The sequence below is a fragment of the Xiphophorus maculatus genome, chromosome 18 (genome assembly GCF_002775205.1).
Source record: "Xiphophorus maculatus strain JP 163 A chromosome 18, X_maculatus-5.0-male, whole genome shotgun sequence".
Lineage (NCBI taxonomy): Eukaryota > Metazoa > Chordata > Actinopteri > Cyprinodontiformes > Poeciliidae > Xiphophorus > Xiphophorus maculatus.
The window spans coordinates 21605374-21621975 of record NC_036460.1 but is presented as its reverse complement, the minus strand read 5'-3'; the positions used below and the strand labels follow the sequence as shown (position 1 = coordinate 21621975).

Sequence of the window (16602 nt, the reverse complement as noted above, 5' to 3'; positions counted from 1 at the left end):
TTTGAATTGAATTACTGAAATTATATATACATATATACAGTACATACAGTATATATATATATATATATATATGTATATATATATATATATATATATATATATATATATATATATATATATATATATATATATATATATATATATATATGTCATCAGAGAACAATACATGTTTCACATTGTCCACAGCCCAAGATTTGCGCTCCTTGTACCATTGAAACCGACGTTTGGCATTGGCACAAGTGACCAAAGGTTTGGCTATAGCAGCCCGGCCGTGTATATTGACCCTGTGGAGCTCCCGACGGACAGTTTTGGTGGAAACAGGAGAGTTGAGGTGCACATTTAATTCTGCCGTGATTTGGGCAGCCGTGGTTTTATGTTTTTTTGGATACAATCCGGGTTAGCACCCGAACATCCCTTTCAGACAGCTTCCTCTTGCATCCACAGTTAATCCTGTCGTCCTTCTTGGTGGTATGCTGACATTACCCTGGATACCGTGGCTCTTGATACATTACAAAGACTTGCTGTCTTGGTCACAGATGTGCCAGCAAGACGTGCACCAACAATTTGTCCTCTTTTAAACTCTGGTATGTCACCCATAATGTTGTATGCATTGCAATATTTTGAGCAAAACTGGGCTCTTACCCTGCTAATTGGACCTTCACACTCTGCTCTTATTGGTTCATTGTGCAATTAATGAAGATTGGCCACCAGGCTGGTCCAATTTAGCCATGAAACCTCCCACACTAAAATGAGAGGTGTTTCAGTTTCATTGTCCAACCCCTATATATATATATATATATATATATATATATATATATATATATATATATATATATATATATATATATTTTTTTTTTTTTTTTTTTTTTTTTTTTTTTTTTTTTTCTGGAAATAACAGAGAAGTGCCAAAACACTCTGTGGAATGTATATTTATTAAGTTAAAAATGTAAAATTCACAGATGAATTATTGTATTTGCAACAGAACGAAAATGGTTGGACATGATGCAATCAAGTCAGAAATGTTTCTACAGTTTTGTATCGTTGAAGGAGGCACACACCGGGTCTCGATAGCAATACTCAGGAACAGTCAAAGCTTCAAGAATACATTTAAGAACACTAAGTGCAGTACCACTTGATCTACTGAATGTACGTTGACATCAGAGCTGAATGTGGATTAAAGATTTATACATCGGCGAGTAAATACCTTCAAATAAATTCAGCTGAATAGAGAGTCTTTTTTCTTGCGGAATATCATGTTTATAAGCATTTCCACGATTTTGTGGCGCATGATGGAAAGCAGAGAGTATGAAGACACGTACGAGTGTAAAAGCTTTTCAACTCAACCATCATAGAAAGACTTCTGGCCAGTACAAAGAACTCTGTGACCTGAAAAATCACAACAAGGTCTATATAAAGGTTAGAAAAATAAACATGGCAGAGTAAGTTTAAGAGCCTTTAAAACAGCAGACGCTCTGCTTATGTCAAGGAGTAAATGTCGAGGTACAAAACTCACAACACTAGCTGTTTGGAAATGGGTAGTACATCAACACATGAGCAGGTCCTTAAAGTCTACAGTATGGCTATATTGATCGGATAATAGGTCCGGGACAGTTTTACCCTCTGAACTACTGCAATAGTAAAAGCACTTGATGTCAGAGAGAAGAGGGAAAGGGAAAAAAAAAAAATATATAGCACTTTTCTGTTATAAGACACAGTGGATGCACAGGGAAGGTTGGCTGGCGGGATTCACGTCGCTGTCTGGGAGAAATATCTTCATGGTGTCACCGATGGGACTGTGCTGTCTGTGCCATCATCCTGAGTGGTTAGTATCTGAAGAGAACAGAGAACAAGGTTCCCTCAGTAAACCTGAAATGATTCATTGAAAGAACTTAACACATGTTGTCTCAAATCATCTATTGTTTCCTGATTCGTTGCTTCCATTGAGCCAGATGTTCAGTAATCCTTAAAAGTCTTCATACCAACTGATGGCAACAAATTGTTCAGGCCTTTAGGGAAAATTGGGGAAATTGTAAATTTGTAAAACAAAAGGAAAGGTGTGAGGTCTGAAAACTATCAACAGCACATCATAGTCATGCCTTTACGAAACAGAAAAATTCAGCAAGGATGGACACAACCAGTGAGGCTCAATATGAATAAAGAAAATCAAATCAAAATAAATACTTTGAAATGGCCTCCAGGAAGCATAATTTACAAGCTGACAAAAACTGACTCACTGGAAGCAAAATATAAATAAATGGGACATAGAGTGCCTTGCAAAAATGATATCTTGAACTTTTTTGAAATAATACAAATGAAAGTTTTCAAAGTTAAAAATAGCTATGTTGTGACCCTTATTACAAAGCTGGAGTCAATTTTTCTTTCTCCATTCTTAAATAACTTACATTTGACTAAAAGCAGCTGTGAATATCAATGTTGCCAAACAGTTTTTTTTTATCCTTTAGCTTTTCATAAGCATGTCTATTTGTATTTCACTTTACAATTACACATTGATCTGCCACTTATAAACCACATTAACACAATGAAGTTTGTGATACAAAATATGATAAAGTTCAAGGCATACAAATAACTTTTCAAGGCGCTGTATCTCCAAGGTTTTGCAAAGTTTTACACTACTGAATGCATGTAATTCACCTGAAAACAGTACAGAGCGCTACTTAACATGCAAACATCACACTCACTAGTTTGATATTTTTACAATGTTCACACATCATAGCCACACATCAGAATCTCAAAGAACTCTAGGTATGAACACACCACTAAAAAAAATCATGCATCATGTCTACTTATCTTTATTAGAAACAACTATAATATTAGATGTTTTCTAATGAGAAATATCTAAATAAGAATCAAAAAGAGTGATTGAAAAATAGATGAGTCCGAAAAGGACAGAAATGAGTGCCTTTCAAAAATGTGTGTGAAGGATGAGACAGAGTGATGGTTGAAGCAACGGGAGTCTACAAAGCTGCAGAGTTGTGAGTGTTGAAGCTACAAACAATGGATCCAAAAAGGAAGGGGATGATTTTGCTGTTCGGGTTCAGGCTGAGGAAATCACATGTAAAATACCGTGTCACTGAAAAGCTCTTTTATTCGGTAACAGGAGCGACTGGATTGTCTTTCTGCTCAGAAGGAACGGCTAGGTAGTTTGTCCTGCAGGAAAACAGAGGAGCATCTGAAAAACAATGCCTTGGTTTTATCCTGTTAGAAGGCAGAAGTTTTCTTTTCAGTCTGGAACAACAAGGCTGCAACATACATTTCCCTTTAAATCACACGTAAGTAATTCCTCACATGTCCCATGTGGAGTTTATGAAAGACAAATAAATCAGTGCAGTCTTGAGGCAGCGAGTGCACATCCAGATGAACTGACACACTCATTCAGTATTTATCATCATGCTCTTAGCCTCTTAAAATCTCAGCGCTAAAAATGCTTGCAGTTACATGCAGTGCACCTACATGACTTCTCTGCAGACTAAACAAGATTTATATTAATGAAATTAACTTTGTCACCTAGTCAGCAAATGTTAGGGAAGAAAAGTTATCTAAATCTTTGACCAAGTCTTTCTTTTTGTTATCACTTCCCATCTTGATCTTAAATAATTATCTCAGATATTACAGCTAATTCACTGCCTCAACTACAAAGACTAAATGCATATAAAATTATGAGCCCAACATAATAGAAGTTAAATACTTTTGTACTGTTGAGTTTTGTGTCTTTTAATAAGGACTAAAGCCTCTACAAAGCTTTAGCAGCTTCATCAAAGTACCATCTAGCTTAATATGCTTTACCCAAGGTTAAAGTAATTATTTGGAATGCAAATATCAATCATGGTAACCTTACACAGGAAGGCTCACAACTTTAAAATAATTGCTGACTTGGAATATTATAAGAAAGTCCTCCCAATGATTATCATAGCAATACAATTTCTCTGCTCACTTGCAAGAAGAAGAAGAAGAAGTCACTGAAATGTTTGAAAACCATAAAACAGGCTAACAATAAGCTCCTAGATTTTTCACCTTCTTGGCCTATTGCCAACCTTAACACTATGCAATGAGTGAAAGACCAATAATGATCAATATATCAATCATATCTGCAATTATATATGTACACATTTGACTAAAAGGGGCTCAGTTAGTGGAGTATACATGTACAGAGGTTGTTGTCGTTAACATGTCTATTCAAGCCATTTGCTCCTTGTCTTATTCTCATTTCACAGCACTAAGAGCAGTACCACCTACCATTTACCTTTGAATAAAGGCCACAAGAGCTTAAAAACGAGTTCTGGGGAGGTTTCAGAAGAACCTATATGACATTTAACCAAAAGCACGAACAGTGACATTAGATATTTGCCACCATTTTCACAGAGTCTGCGGTTGCATTGCACATTTCCTCCCCCATGAAATAAGGAATCTTTAGAACATACCGCGTTTTATTTTGCAGCTGCAGGACTCTATTCACATTGCAAGAATAGTGAATCAACCATGGTGCTGTGTATTATCTGTTACTTTTCACAATATGACTCATATTTTCAACAACAAAAAAAAAAGAAAGAATAAGCTGTCAACAGGCATAGGCCGGCAGAGTCAATGTTGTGTAAATCCAGTAGGAGCTGACTACATAGGTGGCTTTGAGACAAGGTGACACAAAAAGCCAGTTTACGATGGAGCTGAAAATCCAGCTTGGATGTTAAAAGCTTTCTCAAAAGGCGAACAGTCAGCAGAGCTTGGAATAATTCAGGTGTGTCTGACTGGCTTCCATAGAGAAAAAAAACAGATTAAAAATGTAAGAGGGTTAAAAACCAGAGCAGGGAACATACTCAATTTTCAATTATTCCCATATCTGTGTGTTAGTCTGACCTTTTCAGTCTGGCTCTCTGTCTGACAGCCTGCTAAATCTCAGCCATTGATGTCTGGAAGGTATATGATCATTATGTAAGAATAAGAGATTCAAGGATCCACAGGTGCAAAACATCCTTTTCAGATTAGATCAATTGGATTTACTATTAAGCAGATCACATCAGAACACTGTGTTTGTCGTTAGCTCACACTGCTCTGAGTGTGTGGAAACGTGTGAAACTCACGCTGTGTCCTGCGCTTGCTCATCAGATTTTGAGATCTTCCTGTAGCAGTAGACCATTTCCACCAGCAGCCACAAGGTCAAGAACACCAGCAGGACATACATCATGATCTCAGAGTAGATTGCGGCAATGTCATTGGAGGCTGCGGAGCACAAACAGCAGATAGGTGCATGCTTTATTCAGCGCACATTCATTTTCTGCACCATTTAGTGAAGAATGACAAAATAGACTCTGCTGCAGCTCTGAGGAAATGTACTGAGCTTGTTGAACACGGCTGGCACAAAATCTCACATCATTTATGACGAAGAGGACGAGATATCAGCAGGTTACTTATTTGACTAGATAAAAAGTTCAATTTAAGCTTCTTAAAGGATGTATTTGTCATTTCTTTTGTATTTTTATTTATCCATTTCTTGTTAACACTGTTAACAAGAATTTTATACATTGGATTTTTTAGCCTGGTGCTAATTAGAAAGTGATTGTGAAATGAAGGTGTTTATCATTTTAAAGAGGGAGTGAAAAGAGCATAAAACATCAATTATTCATTATTAGCCAGAAACTGTTTTTTTAGTAAAGCGGTAGTAATAGTAAAGGTTGTTTTCATATTCCACAAGCTCCTACTGATAATGACAAAACAATCTAAACCTGCTGTTCTCTACGTTCTTTGCAGCAATTGGGCTCAATGAAACTAAATTTCCTACTAAATATTCTGCTGCCAAATGCAACCCAGTCTGACAGCATCACGCAAAAAAACTGAATTTACTGGAAACAATTTCCGGATGTTTTCCAGGCTAATGGCCACAGAAATGAATGCACAGAAGAGGACTGCTGTCAGCACATTTTCATGCCATCAGCACATTTTCAGAAACACTTGCAAAATAACCATTGGATGCTATTCAATGAAGAAATCTCCACTTACCAGGAAAGGGTGGCAGCCTTGAACGGCTGAGCTACACAAACAACCTTGTTGCACAATTATCACGTTTATGTTCTCTTATTCTGAAATTTCATTTTCCACTTAACTTTTGTAGCTTAGCCTGGAACAGTGCATCCTCTCTTGACTTGTATTTTGGTTTATTCAAAAAATATATTTTATCTGTTTCTAGACATGAAAAACCCAAAACACGATGGTTTCCATGCAACATACAATTTAACAACATGAAAAATCCCACTTCCTGTTGTTCTACTAAAAACATTTTTTTTTTACATGTAGGAGTAATGAGATACTGTCTGATTACCAATTACAGTAAGTACTGTTAAAAACATTCTTCTTATAAGTTCATGCTTTTTGGATGCATTACGTTTTAGATAAATCTAACAATATACAGGTAAATATGATGGGCATAAGTATTGAGTGATGATATTAGAACCTAAAAATGTGAAAGAAAAGGTGCCTTGCAGAGATTTCACAGTTACATGCAGGTAGAGAGCAAACCTGCAAAAGCTCCACAGGATACCTTTGTGTATGATATAAAATGGAGGTGCAAACTCACAGTGGTTCTTGGATCAGACACTTCTTTTTGTTGTTTGAAAACAATTATACCATCAAATGAAGAAAGTTTCTGCTTACTCTTGTTATTTATTATCTTTAAATCTATAAGAAAGAGTGTTTTCACTATTCTATTTGTTTATATTTTCTAAAATTCTTCACTTAGCTGTAGTAAAAGATAAAAAACCTTGGAGACTGAAGTGCTTTGCAAAGGTATTTAAACCCCTTAAGCTGGTTCGCATATGACCACAAAATTCAATGTATTTCTAGGTTTTCATGTAATCGACCATCACAACATCGTGCATAATTCTGAACTAAGAAAAATTGTTTTCAACTTTGCTTTTTATTATTTATAAACAAAACACTGAAAAGTTTGACCTGCTTCCTCAGTCTTCTCAGCCGTAATCCTCTAAGCTGATTCACAGCTCAGGTGGGAGAATCTGTCAGCAAGCCTTTATTAGCCATGCACTATCCAAATCTGATCTCTAAAGTGGAAAAAACAAAGCCTTCTGAGAGGAAACTAAGCCATTCGCCCAGTTTAAAGTTTTGTCACAAGGCATGTTGAAGTCAAACAGAAGATGATGCTTTATAACATAAGACTCAAATGTAAATTTTTGGCCCAAATGCAAAAATATGTGCACAGCAAAACTACCATCACAGCACTTTCCCATGGCAAAACATGGCATAGCCTTATCGTCCCATGTGAACATTAATCTTTTTTTTCTTTTTGGCAAGCAGAAAAGTTGGGAATAGATAAAAAAAATCCAACACTTCCAATATTTCATTTGGAAGAGTGTGCAAACTGCGTATTACTTTCCTTCTACTTGTTGGTCTGTGACACTAACCCTAATAAAATGCGTTGATGCACTGAAGGCTTCAGCAAAATATATAAAACAAACATAAATGCTTTTGCAAAGCACTGTACGTCACCCATCAATCACAATTAAACTTCATTTGGAGGAGAATCTTAACATACAATTTAAACATGAAACTGGACTTAGGGAACTAAAATGTCTTGGGAACACACACTGACATTTGAAAATGTATATATAAAAGTTTAATATTTTTGAGCCACTGTGAACCTGTTTGTTTGTACCAAATTCCAGAAAACCTTCTCAGAAGAACCGTGTTTGTCCAACTTGATTTGCTGTTTTTGTAATATGATCTCTTAGATGAGAAGGTCACAGATCCGCTGAAAGCAAGCTTTTCCACTTTGTTACCATGAAAATCATTATCAGAATATATGCATAATGGTTGCTGCAGAAAAGGCTTTCTGAAACTTGATACCACTGTTGTATGAAATATGAAGGAAGATTTTGATATTTGTGCAGAAAGAAATCTGACTGCAGCATTCTGCGTGTAAATGCATCTTATTAAAAATTCTACCATATGCAAGCACTGAAAATAAAAATCTAAAGAAATGGAACAGAATTAGGAACTTCCAAATATACATGTTGATTTGTATATTCGACTGAGGTGGAAGGTGAAACATTCAGCAGGCCAAACATCCAGGAAGCATAATACATTACCCAGTTTTAAACAGATAGCAAAGTAGCTGGTTTGAATTAAGCCCTTCACAGACAACAGAAGAAAGCTTTAATGGAAAAAAATAAAGGCAGACAAAACAAAGCACAGTTATTTTTTTTGTCAAACCAGTCACAACATAGAGTGGGAAAGGGAAGAGGTATTGTTAGTGGTAGAGTGTTTTCACACTAATGCATCACTTAGCAAAGACAAAAAGTTGGGTTTATAATTACAAAGCAAGTCATGCTGTCCTGATAAACATTTTAAAATCAGATGAAGAGGAGGCAGAGCACAAAGACAGGGCTAGGTGCACAGAGGCCAGCAGTTTTGATTCAGGCAGCTCTAAAATAAAACACTCTAAGTACTTAGCAGCTTTCAGCTAAACACCAGAGCCTGTATGCAGAAGGATTTTCAAATCGCTCAGAGCTTCTATCTTAGCCCAAAAATTCCTGCCAAGAAGTCCTAAGAGTATCTTAAGAGTGATTCAGTCAGCTACTGAGAGTGAAAGAAATTGCCATCTTACTGAGGAAGTATGGTTGACCCTGGTTGCTATAGGTGACGCTGTCTTCTAGGGTCATTGATTGGTTTTTCTTTTTCTGCTTCTGGTGGATCACTACCACCACCAACTGATAAAGAGTGTGGACCAAATGTCATATCATACAAATCACATTGTCTTAAAAAACAGCATGTGAACTGCATAAAAGGACATTGAATTTTCTTTCCCTCACATAAAATTGGGCCCAAAAGTCTTTTCTTTAAGGTCAGTGGAGATTACAAACATTACTTGTAATTGGTAAATACCAGAATAATTATTAGAAAATTTCTTCTTGCTAATTTGCTTTATTTTTGGTTGATTTTTTTTTACCCCTCCAGGGGGTCTTTTTGTGGGCTCTAGTGTCTCTTTTTACAAAAGTAGGCTGACAGGAATGGGGAAGGAAAGGAGAGAAGACATGCGGCAAATGTCGCCGGGTCCGGGAGTCGAACCCGCGACGGCCGCGTCGAGGACTCAAGGCCTCCAAATATGGGTCATGCTAACCCCTACGCCACCACGGCACACCCTTTTGGTTGATTTTTACTGTCTTAGGTGTTTCTGAGTCGGCTTTTCTTCTTACTCTCATGTTTGTAAGCCCTGTCCACATATTTTTTTGTGATAGAAGATCGGAGCTTTGACTTGGCCACTCCAAACATTGACTTTGTTGCCCTTCAGCTACTTGGACCCTTTTCGGACCTGAGTTTGGGATCATTGTCTGTTTGGCAGACCAATTTTCACCCAGGTTTTACTCTGTTTGATGAAGAGCAACAGTGCTTTCTACAGAAAAACATCCAGACACCATGGTGCTGCCACCCTCATAAGTCACAGTTGCGAGATTGTTATGGAGCTTGAATGCTTTTTTCTCTAAATGTAAGGATGGTCATTATGGCAACTCAGTTCTACTATGGGTTTCAGACCACAAAACATGTCTCCAAGACTCAATATATTTGTCCTTAAGTGCATTTGCTAACTTCAACCTGTCTTTTAAAGTCATATTTTTGCAATAATAGCTACTTTCTCCTAAAAGCAGCATTCAGTCCATGTTGGCACAGGATGTTTTTCTTCAGCCAGGACCTTTACAATAGTTCTTTTTAATACATAAAAAGAACATTCTTAATACATTCTTGTGGAAGTCCTCTTTCTCTTCCTGATACCCTGTCCTTAAAATACACCCACCAGTATGCTAACATTTAACTGGAATGTTACTCGAAGTTTTGTTATTGGGTGCAACTTCTGAATTTAAAGAGAGCTGGGAAAAAATCTATTCCATCTTCTTTATAGTCGTTAACATGTCTAAAACTCTAGTAATCTTAATTGATCTACAACAGGAAAGGTTAGCGTAATGCTACATCACAAACTGAGACAAAAAAATGGGTGTCTTTTTATACAGTGATTTAAATATCTGGTTTCTGCTGTATTTACACTGAAGCTAATGGACACAATTGTACCTTTTTCTTTCACGGTCAGTGTGATGTTCTTTGTTGTCAGTGTCGATGGCATATAGACTCCAAATTCAAACGTACGATTAACACGGCACTCGTAAATACCACGGTCGCTCTCTGAGACATTTAGTATCGAAAGGGAGACGTCTTGCAGGTCTTTGCTACCATTCCAGATCAGACGGTTTCTAAAAGGTCCATCCACTCTTTTGTCATCTCCATTATTCCTTTCGAAAATCTAGGTAAAAAGAAAAAAAACAACTTTTAACATTTACAATCTAAACTGATCAGCATGACGCTCAAAAGTATGGGTTGTACACAACACTGTTCTGGAAACATACATGAATTCTGTCATATGTGTTGTTTTCACTTGACGTGAAATACCAATTCACACTTGTGTTTGGTTTGAGTTCCTCCCTCTTCAAACAAGAGATGCATGTCAGCTTCATGGAGCTTCCCAGCACTGCTTCCGTATCGGACGCCACATCGACACATACTGGCCTGCTCAGGTGGACTAAAAAAGAAGCAATATTACACACATTTATGTCCACAATCAACTCATACTTCCATATCTAAAATTCATCAACTTTCAAGAAAATGTTTCATAAATCTTGAACATTTTCCTCTGTATTTGATCTGGAAGAATAAAGATAATTTAAACCAATAAGTAAAAGAGCTAACTAGAGCAGAAGGGAGAATGTGTCTGTCCTAGATTTGATAAGATGAGAGGTAAATGGCTTGTTCTTGTTTAATGGTTTATCAAGTCCCGGGGACCCCAAAGCACTTCACACTGCATTCACATGCTGATGGTGGTAAACTACTACATTGTAGCCACAGCTGCCCTGGGCAGTTTGACAGAGGCAAGGCTGCCAGGCATCCCCACCACTAGGACCTCTGACCACCAGCAGCAGACACGCTGGGTATTCGAACCATCAACCCACCAATTACAGGTCAAACTCCTACCACTCATCGCTACCACCAGATATTTAAGCAATAGATATTTTTATGACAATGGAATTGGTTTAGATGCCTTATTGGTAATAACAAAGTCTAATGGTAATGGCTCCAAAATTCATGGTGTTTATTTTGGGCATTTCGAGAGGGAAATGCTTAAACATAAAGCTTACAAAAAAGTAACTGTATTACAAGTTCTCTTGTAGAGCCACACAAACTTCGACAACAAATACAAACATTCTTTTTTTGTTTTTTTCAAAACAGGAAAAAAATCTCATGAGTGGGAGTTTTTTTTTTTTAAGTTTCATGATCTACATTAATCTGTACATGTCAAATCCAATACAAAGCCAGATGCAGAACTCAGTTTACATAAACACAGGCATAAACTTAAGCTTACAGTTCTGTGAGCACTTTAGAAACTCAAGTCATAAAAGATCGACGAAGAAAATACTGTATTGTGGCTCCTGCCAAGTAATGTTTTCTTGGTTTTGCAATATTGGTAAAGATCATAGAAACTATGGGAAGCATTTGAAGGGGTTTTCAACATACTATGAGAAAACTGAGGAAGGGAAAGAATAGACTATAATTGCATTTCAGTTAATTGAATAAAGTGGGGAGGGAATCGAGTAAAAAAGGCAAATGATGCAGTGGTTATAAATGCATAGACTTGAAGTCTGCAACCAGCAGCCAAACAGAACTCCTTTAATCCCTCGTTTGTGACTCTTAAGAACGAGGAAACACTGTTTAGGCCTTCTATCAAGAGATGTGTATAAAAATTTGCACTAATGGTACAACAGAAATTGTTTGTCTTGTTCAGTCTGGTTAATGACATCAGACTTCAAATTATGTTTTTTTTTTTAGTGAACTATTTTCTATAAATAAAGAAAAGAGTCAAGGAGTCAAGTGGTCACAATTAGTGGTAAGTAGTTGTATTCATAGTTAAGTGTCCTCTCAAGTCTGAGGATAAAGATAACAGTACAGTTATATATTCATAAAACTTTATATGTTTATTTTGTCAAAGGACGTTTTATAGTGGTTCATAATGTCACAAAATGTGGAAAAGTTCAGTGTCAATGTGACTGCGTTAGGCCCATTGCTGTTATATAACCAGAGTCTTGCCCAGGGCAGACAGTGACAACATTGATTTTATCCCATCCTTTTTTTTATTTTATTTTTTAAAAACATTATGTGAGCGGAGAGAAGACAAACAAGAGGACAGAGAGGGAGACGAGAAGGAAATAAGAGGACACAGCCTGACATCCCTTTCTTTTCTCCAGTTTACCCATTGTATGAAACGAACGGAAAGCTCTGGAAAACGTCAGTGTTCATGACCGTGAATGCGCCACAGACATAGCATTCAACGCTGATCATTTAAACCCGACATAAGCCAACCTCAAATGTGATACTTACCGACGAACAACAACAGAAGCAACGTTTGCTGTTGAACTCTGTGCAGAGTTAGCATATTCAGCCCTATGAGGAGCTGCTGGTGGGACAACCGCTGCTCCAACTCCAGCTGGTGTTTTGAAGTTGTCTTCAAGGCCAACTCCTGGCTGAGATACGCGAGTTCAGGACCACAGACAGCGCCTCTCCTCGGCCGCCCCGAGCGCAGGAAACTTCCCTCTGCCCCACGAGTGAAAATCCACCTGCTGAAAGAAGCGACGCGAGGCGACAAGTGACACTCTGCAGAAGTGCGGGCGAACTGATTTTAGCAGTTTTAGGAGCCCGTCTATGAATTTATAGCTTCTCGGTTCGCAATTCCTCATCTACACGGAGACAGGAAATGTCATCATCCCTGGCACTTGGATGGAATGAGCAGGTCCGTGATGTGCGAAAGCAAACTCGAGTGATGCAACAGTTTCCTCGCCCACAAATCCAGTCACCTCAGTCCAGATCCATCCACAGAAGTATTTTTCTTCTCTTCTAAAGTAAAAAAAAAAAAAAAAAAAACATCAAAACCTGTGGATTCTTTAACAACAAAGCCGATTCACTCACTTACAGCCTCGAGGTTTGAAGTCTCGAGTAGACCCAAACGGCAACACTTCTCATGCTTTACGCGACATACGGCAAGATTGTTGATTGATTCAAATCCATCTCTTTCATTTAAAAAACAAAACAACCTATTGACCGTATTTCCTAGCCGCTGCTCACTCTTTGTTTTCCACTTAGCGCCTGGAAGGAGGAGAGGGTTTGATACGCATGCGTGAGTTACTCCCACCCACAACACAACGTGCATGATCATGTTATAGCCATTTGGGTCCTGTCTAAGAAAGCTCCCCCTTCAATTAATTTGTTTTTATTTGACTGAAAACAAATCCGAGCAGCTCCTAGAATGGCTTGCAGACATTTAATGCAAATCAATGGAGTGAAAAAAAAAAAAGCAAAACAGAAGCACGAAAGAGAATGGGGTTCCTCAGTTTGTCATGTGTTACATAAGGTGTTTAGAAGAGCCCACTCATGACATTTCCTTTTTTATATACACTTGACCCCCTACATTATTTCAACCTCTCCAGTGTCATCATAACAAGGCACAAAAGATGTTGCAGACAGTCAAGCCTTGAAGTAATAATAGGAAAATGAAGTATTCCCACCCTTTTTCCATTTTGTCTTTTTATAGCCAATTATTTTGAAGTCTTTTATTAGAATGTGATGGACCAATTCAAAGCCATGTATAATTATGAGGTGAAATAAAATCTGAATAGCTGTATGTACGTGTACTCAGACTCATTTGCTGTTGTATGTCTTCTGAGGTATGTTATAACCAGCTTTCAAAGCACAGAGACTAGAATTTGTGCCTCCTGGCTGCTTCTCCCATAAATGCTACTATTAGTCAAGCTGGACAGCCTCATTTTAAAAGGTTTAGCTGTCCCACACTCCCTTCATTTTAAATTGGATTGTCCAGTGCTCTGAGATGTTTGTATCTTTATTGTTTTACAAGCTAACCCTGATTTATCCCTGACCTGTCCACTGTGCTCCCAAATCTTCATTATGCTGTTTTTCTTCACTGATGTTCTCTAACAAAACTTAACAGTCTTTACAAATAGACCGCTTATGCTAAGAATAATTTACACACACATGTGATTTATTTGATAATTAGGAGACCTTAAAAGGTCAAACAGGGGCAATGTAGTGTGGTGAAAAGTAATGCAGCAGTTTATTTATTTAACCACTTCTTAGTCATGCTCCACTTCTTTTAGTTTGAGATAGTAATATAAGAAAATATGAAAATATTTAAAGAGCATAAATATACCAGTGGACCAACTAGCAAGCTATAAAATGGAAGAGTTTAAATTATTAGCTATCTATAATCAGCATTGTGTACATTTAATGGTCTAAAAACGTCCATAAGTAAAGTCGCACAAGTTTAATGGCCGTACAAAAAATAATGACTTGATGACTTCTTTAACAAGTTAAAAATTAAAAGCTATGCATCCTGACTTGAGACTTAAGATAAACTGAAATCCTTTGGAACGCTTGCTAAGTCTGAAGTTTCAAACTTATTTAGTTGAAAAATAATGATACACACACTACTTCACTTCATGAATTTGATTTATTCCTCGCACGTTTACTGCTGTCGTCAAATCCCAGAGCCTCCAGACTACCAGATCATCGTTATGGGAAACGATTACAAGTTTTAAAACCATTATTGATTTTTCTTGGTAGGGGCATCATTAGTGTCAGGGTTGGAAACGGTCTGCGCCCGCTGAAGAGTTGGATCTTAAACTGAAAATTCACCACTTGATGGTTTTCTTATTTTGTAAAGAATTTCATTTAGTTATTTATCCAGTTTCTCCTCTCTGTTGCTCCATTTTTTCCCTTCCATCATAAAGCCATGTTCAACAACAATTTAAATAGGAGACAAAGATTCAAATTAGTTTTTTATAATGTATAGATTTAGAGCAAGATAAAGTAAGGTGCCTCTTTCCATTATATACTGCAATGTCTAATGTCTCTGCTGAAGCTCTTTGGGAAAAGAAAATCATTAAATGAGCTTCCAGGATCCTAACAGTATCTACACTGCTTTCCAAGTTTTTAAGTGTCTTCCCTTGGGACTCAGACTCTGCTGTCCTTGCTGCAGGACTCAGTTGACGAGGACAACTTTAGTCCCCAGGGCTGATCAACTCCTTCATTCCCAACCGTGTCCTGAATTGCACTAAGACGTTGAACCAGCAAGGTTGTGGTAAGGTTTTAAATAAAATTGTTTATTTTTATAAACCATTTTAAAACATTTACTCGTGAACGTTTTACACAGTAATCCATTTTTCTGATAGGGCTTTCTCTGGTTTCTGTGAATGTGTCTAGGGTCTTCTGAACAGTAAGAAACACAAACTACTAAAGTCTCAATATTCCTTGCCTAAGTGAAAATATACTGTTTTCGGTTTACACTTCAAACATGGATTAATATTTAAAGAGACATTTTAACATTCCACATAAATATCCAAGGTTCTACCGAAGCTGATTGATGGATATTTGAGTTATGTTACAAAGTTATGTAATTCTTGCTCAAATCTGGGTCCAGTATATTTTTACTTCAAGAAAGTTGCACTACAGGATATAAACTGTTTGGGATTTTTGTTTTAAATTCCACATAAGATAATGTTTCTACCAAGAAAGACAGATTTCTATGTGGGCTGTTCCAATCTGTGAAGTCTGTGAAGGACCGAAGAATGGCAGGTTCAGACCAAACTGTGATAAAGCCTAAAAGAGACAATAATCTCAGAGTATTTAATCCTGCAGATCTTGTATCTGGAACTATAAGCTGGTTATATAAACAAAACAAGAATGTAGGCTTAGTGAGGTTTACCAGCATTATTTTATTCAATATTTTGTAATTTCAAAGATTAAGAAGTCTAATTTCTGGTTTACCAATCCCCTCTATGTAATTGTACACATCAAACCGATGTTAATGTTGTGCTAAAAGTACAAATTTACACAACAAGGCTTCAGGGCCACTTCATTCTTCACAGAGAAAAACAAGTGAGCTAAGTGCATCCAGCAGCAGCAGGCTTGCGTGCTGAAAAGCAGACTAAATATGGCAGGTCTGGTTGAACCACATCCTGCAGATAAGGAAACCATAGCAACAGTAATGCAGTGCCATGGTGACTGAGGGCCTGCTTAGTGACAGGCTGCAAACTCATTATAAGCCTACAGGAAGCTCCAGAACTATTTCTCTTCCTTACTTACATCCAGACCTATTAACTGCAAGAACCAAAGCCAAAAAAACAACATTGTGTAGAGTGAATGGATGTGGTTTTACACTGTTGCTCTTTAAAGAAAATGTGCATATGTACAGGAAAAAATGATCAGTTTCTCTGAATTAACTTTTTATAGGTATATGTTTGAGTAAAATTAAATTGTGTTCATTTTAATTAGTCAGATATTTTCTGACCATTTCTCAGAAAATGAGAAATGGTCAAAATAAAGAAAGATGCAGTGTTTTCAGACCTCAAATAATGCAAAGAAAACAAGTTCATATTCATTTAGAAACAACAATACTAATGTTTTAACTCAGGAAGAGTTCAGAAATCAATATTTGGTGGAATAACCAGGAGGTTTTCAGTGGGGATCAGT

The 16602-nt window shown here is 37.2% G+C and overlaps 1 protein-coding gene across 2 annotated transcripts; it reads right to left on the bottom strand.

Moving 5' to 3' along the window:
• Positions 1–913: 913 nt before the first annotated feature.
• On the bottom strand, positions 914–13229 carry scn3b (sodium voltage-gated channel beta subunit 3). Of its 2 annotated transcripts, XM_005801054.2 has the most exons (7): positions 13031–13227; positions 12442–12954; positions 10419–10591; positions 10087–10315; positions 5097–5235; positions 3085–3168; positions 914–1830 (listed from the first exon to the last, which is right to left on the bottom strand). In XM_005801054.2, exons 2-6 carry the CDS (start codon positions 12494–12496, stop codon positions 3105–3107), a joined length of 660 nt encoding a protein of 219 aa, XP_005801111.1. In that variant the 5' UTR covers positions 12497–12954; positions 13031–13227; the 3' UTR covers positions 914–1830; positions 3085–3104. The 2 variants fall into 2 exon arrangements, with proteins under 2 accessions (XP_005801111.1, XP_023207296.1); XM_023351528.1 differs by lacking the exon at positions 3085–3168 and having other exon boundaries at positions 13031–13229.
• Positions 13230–16602: the final 3373 nt, after the last annotated feature.

Bases quoted from the DNA above. Each gene is read 5' to 3' on its own strand.
- scn3b (XM_005801054.2), bottom strand. From the start codon at position 12,496: ATGCTAACTCTGCACAGAGTTCAACAGCAAACGTTGCTTCTGTTGTTG. The intron at 10,592-12,441 runs GTAAGTATCACA...CTTCTTTTTTAG, and splicing joins GCTTCTGTTGTTGTTCGTCG to TCCACCTGAGCAGGCCAGTA. The intron at 3,169-5,096 runs GTGAGTTTCACA...GTTTTCCTGCAG, and splicing joins GAGCAAGCGCAGGACACAGC to GACAAACTACCTAGCCGTTC.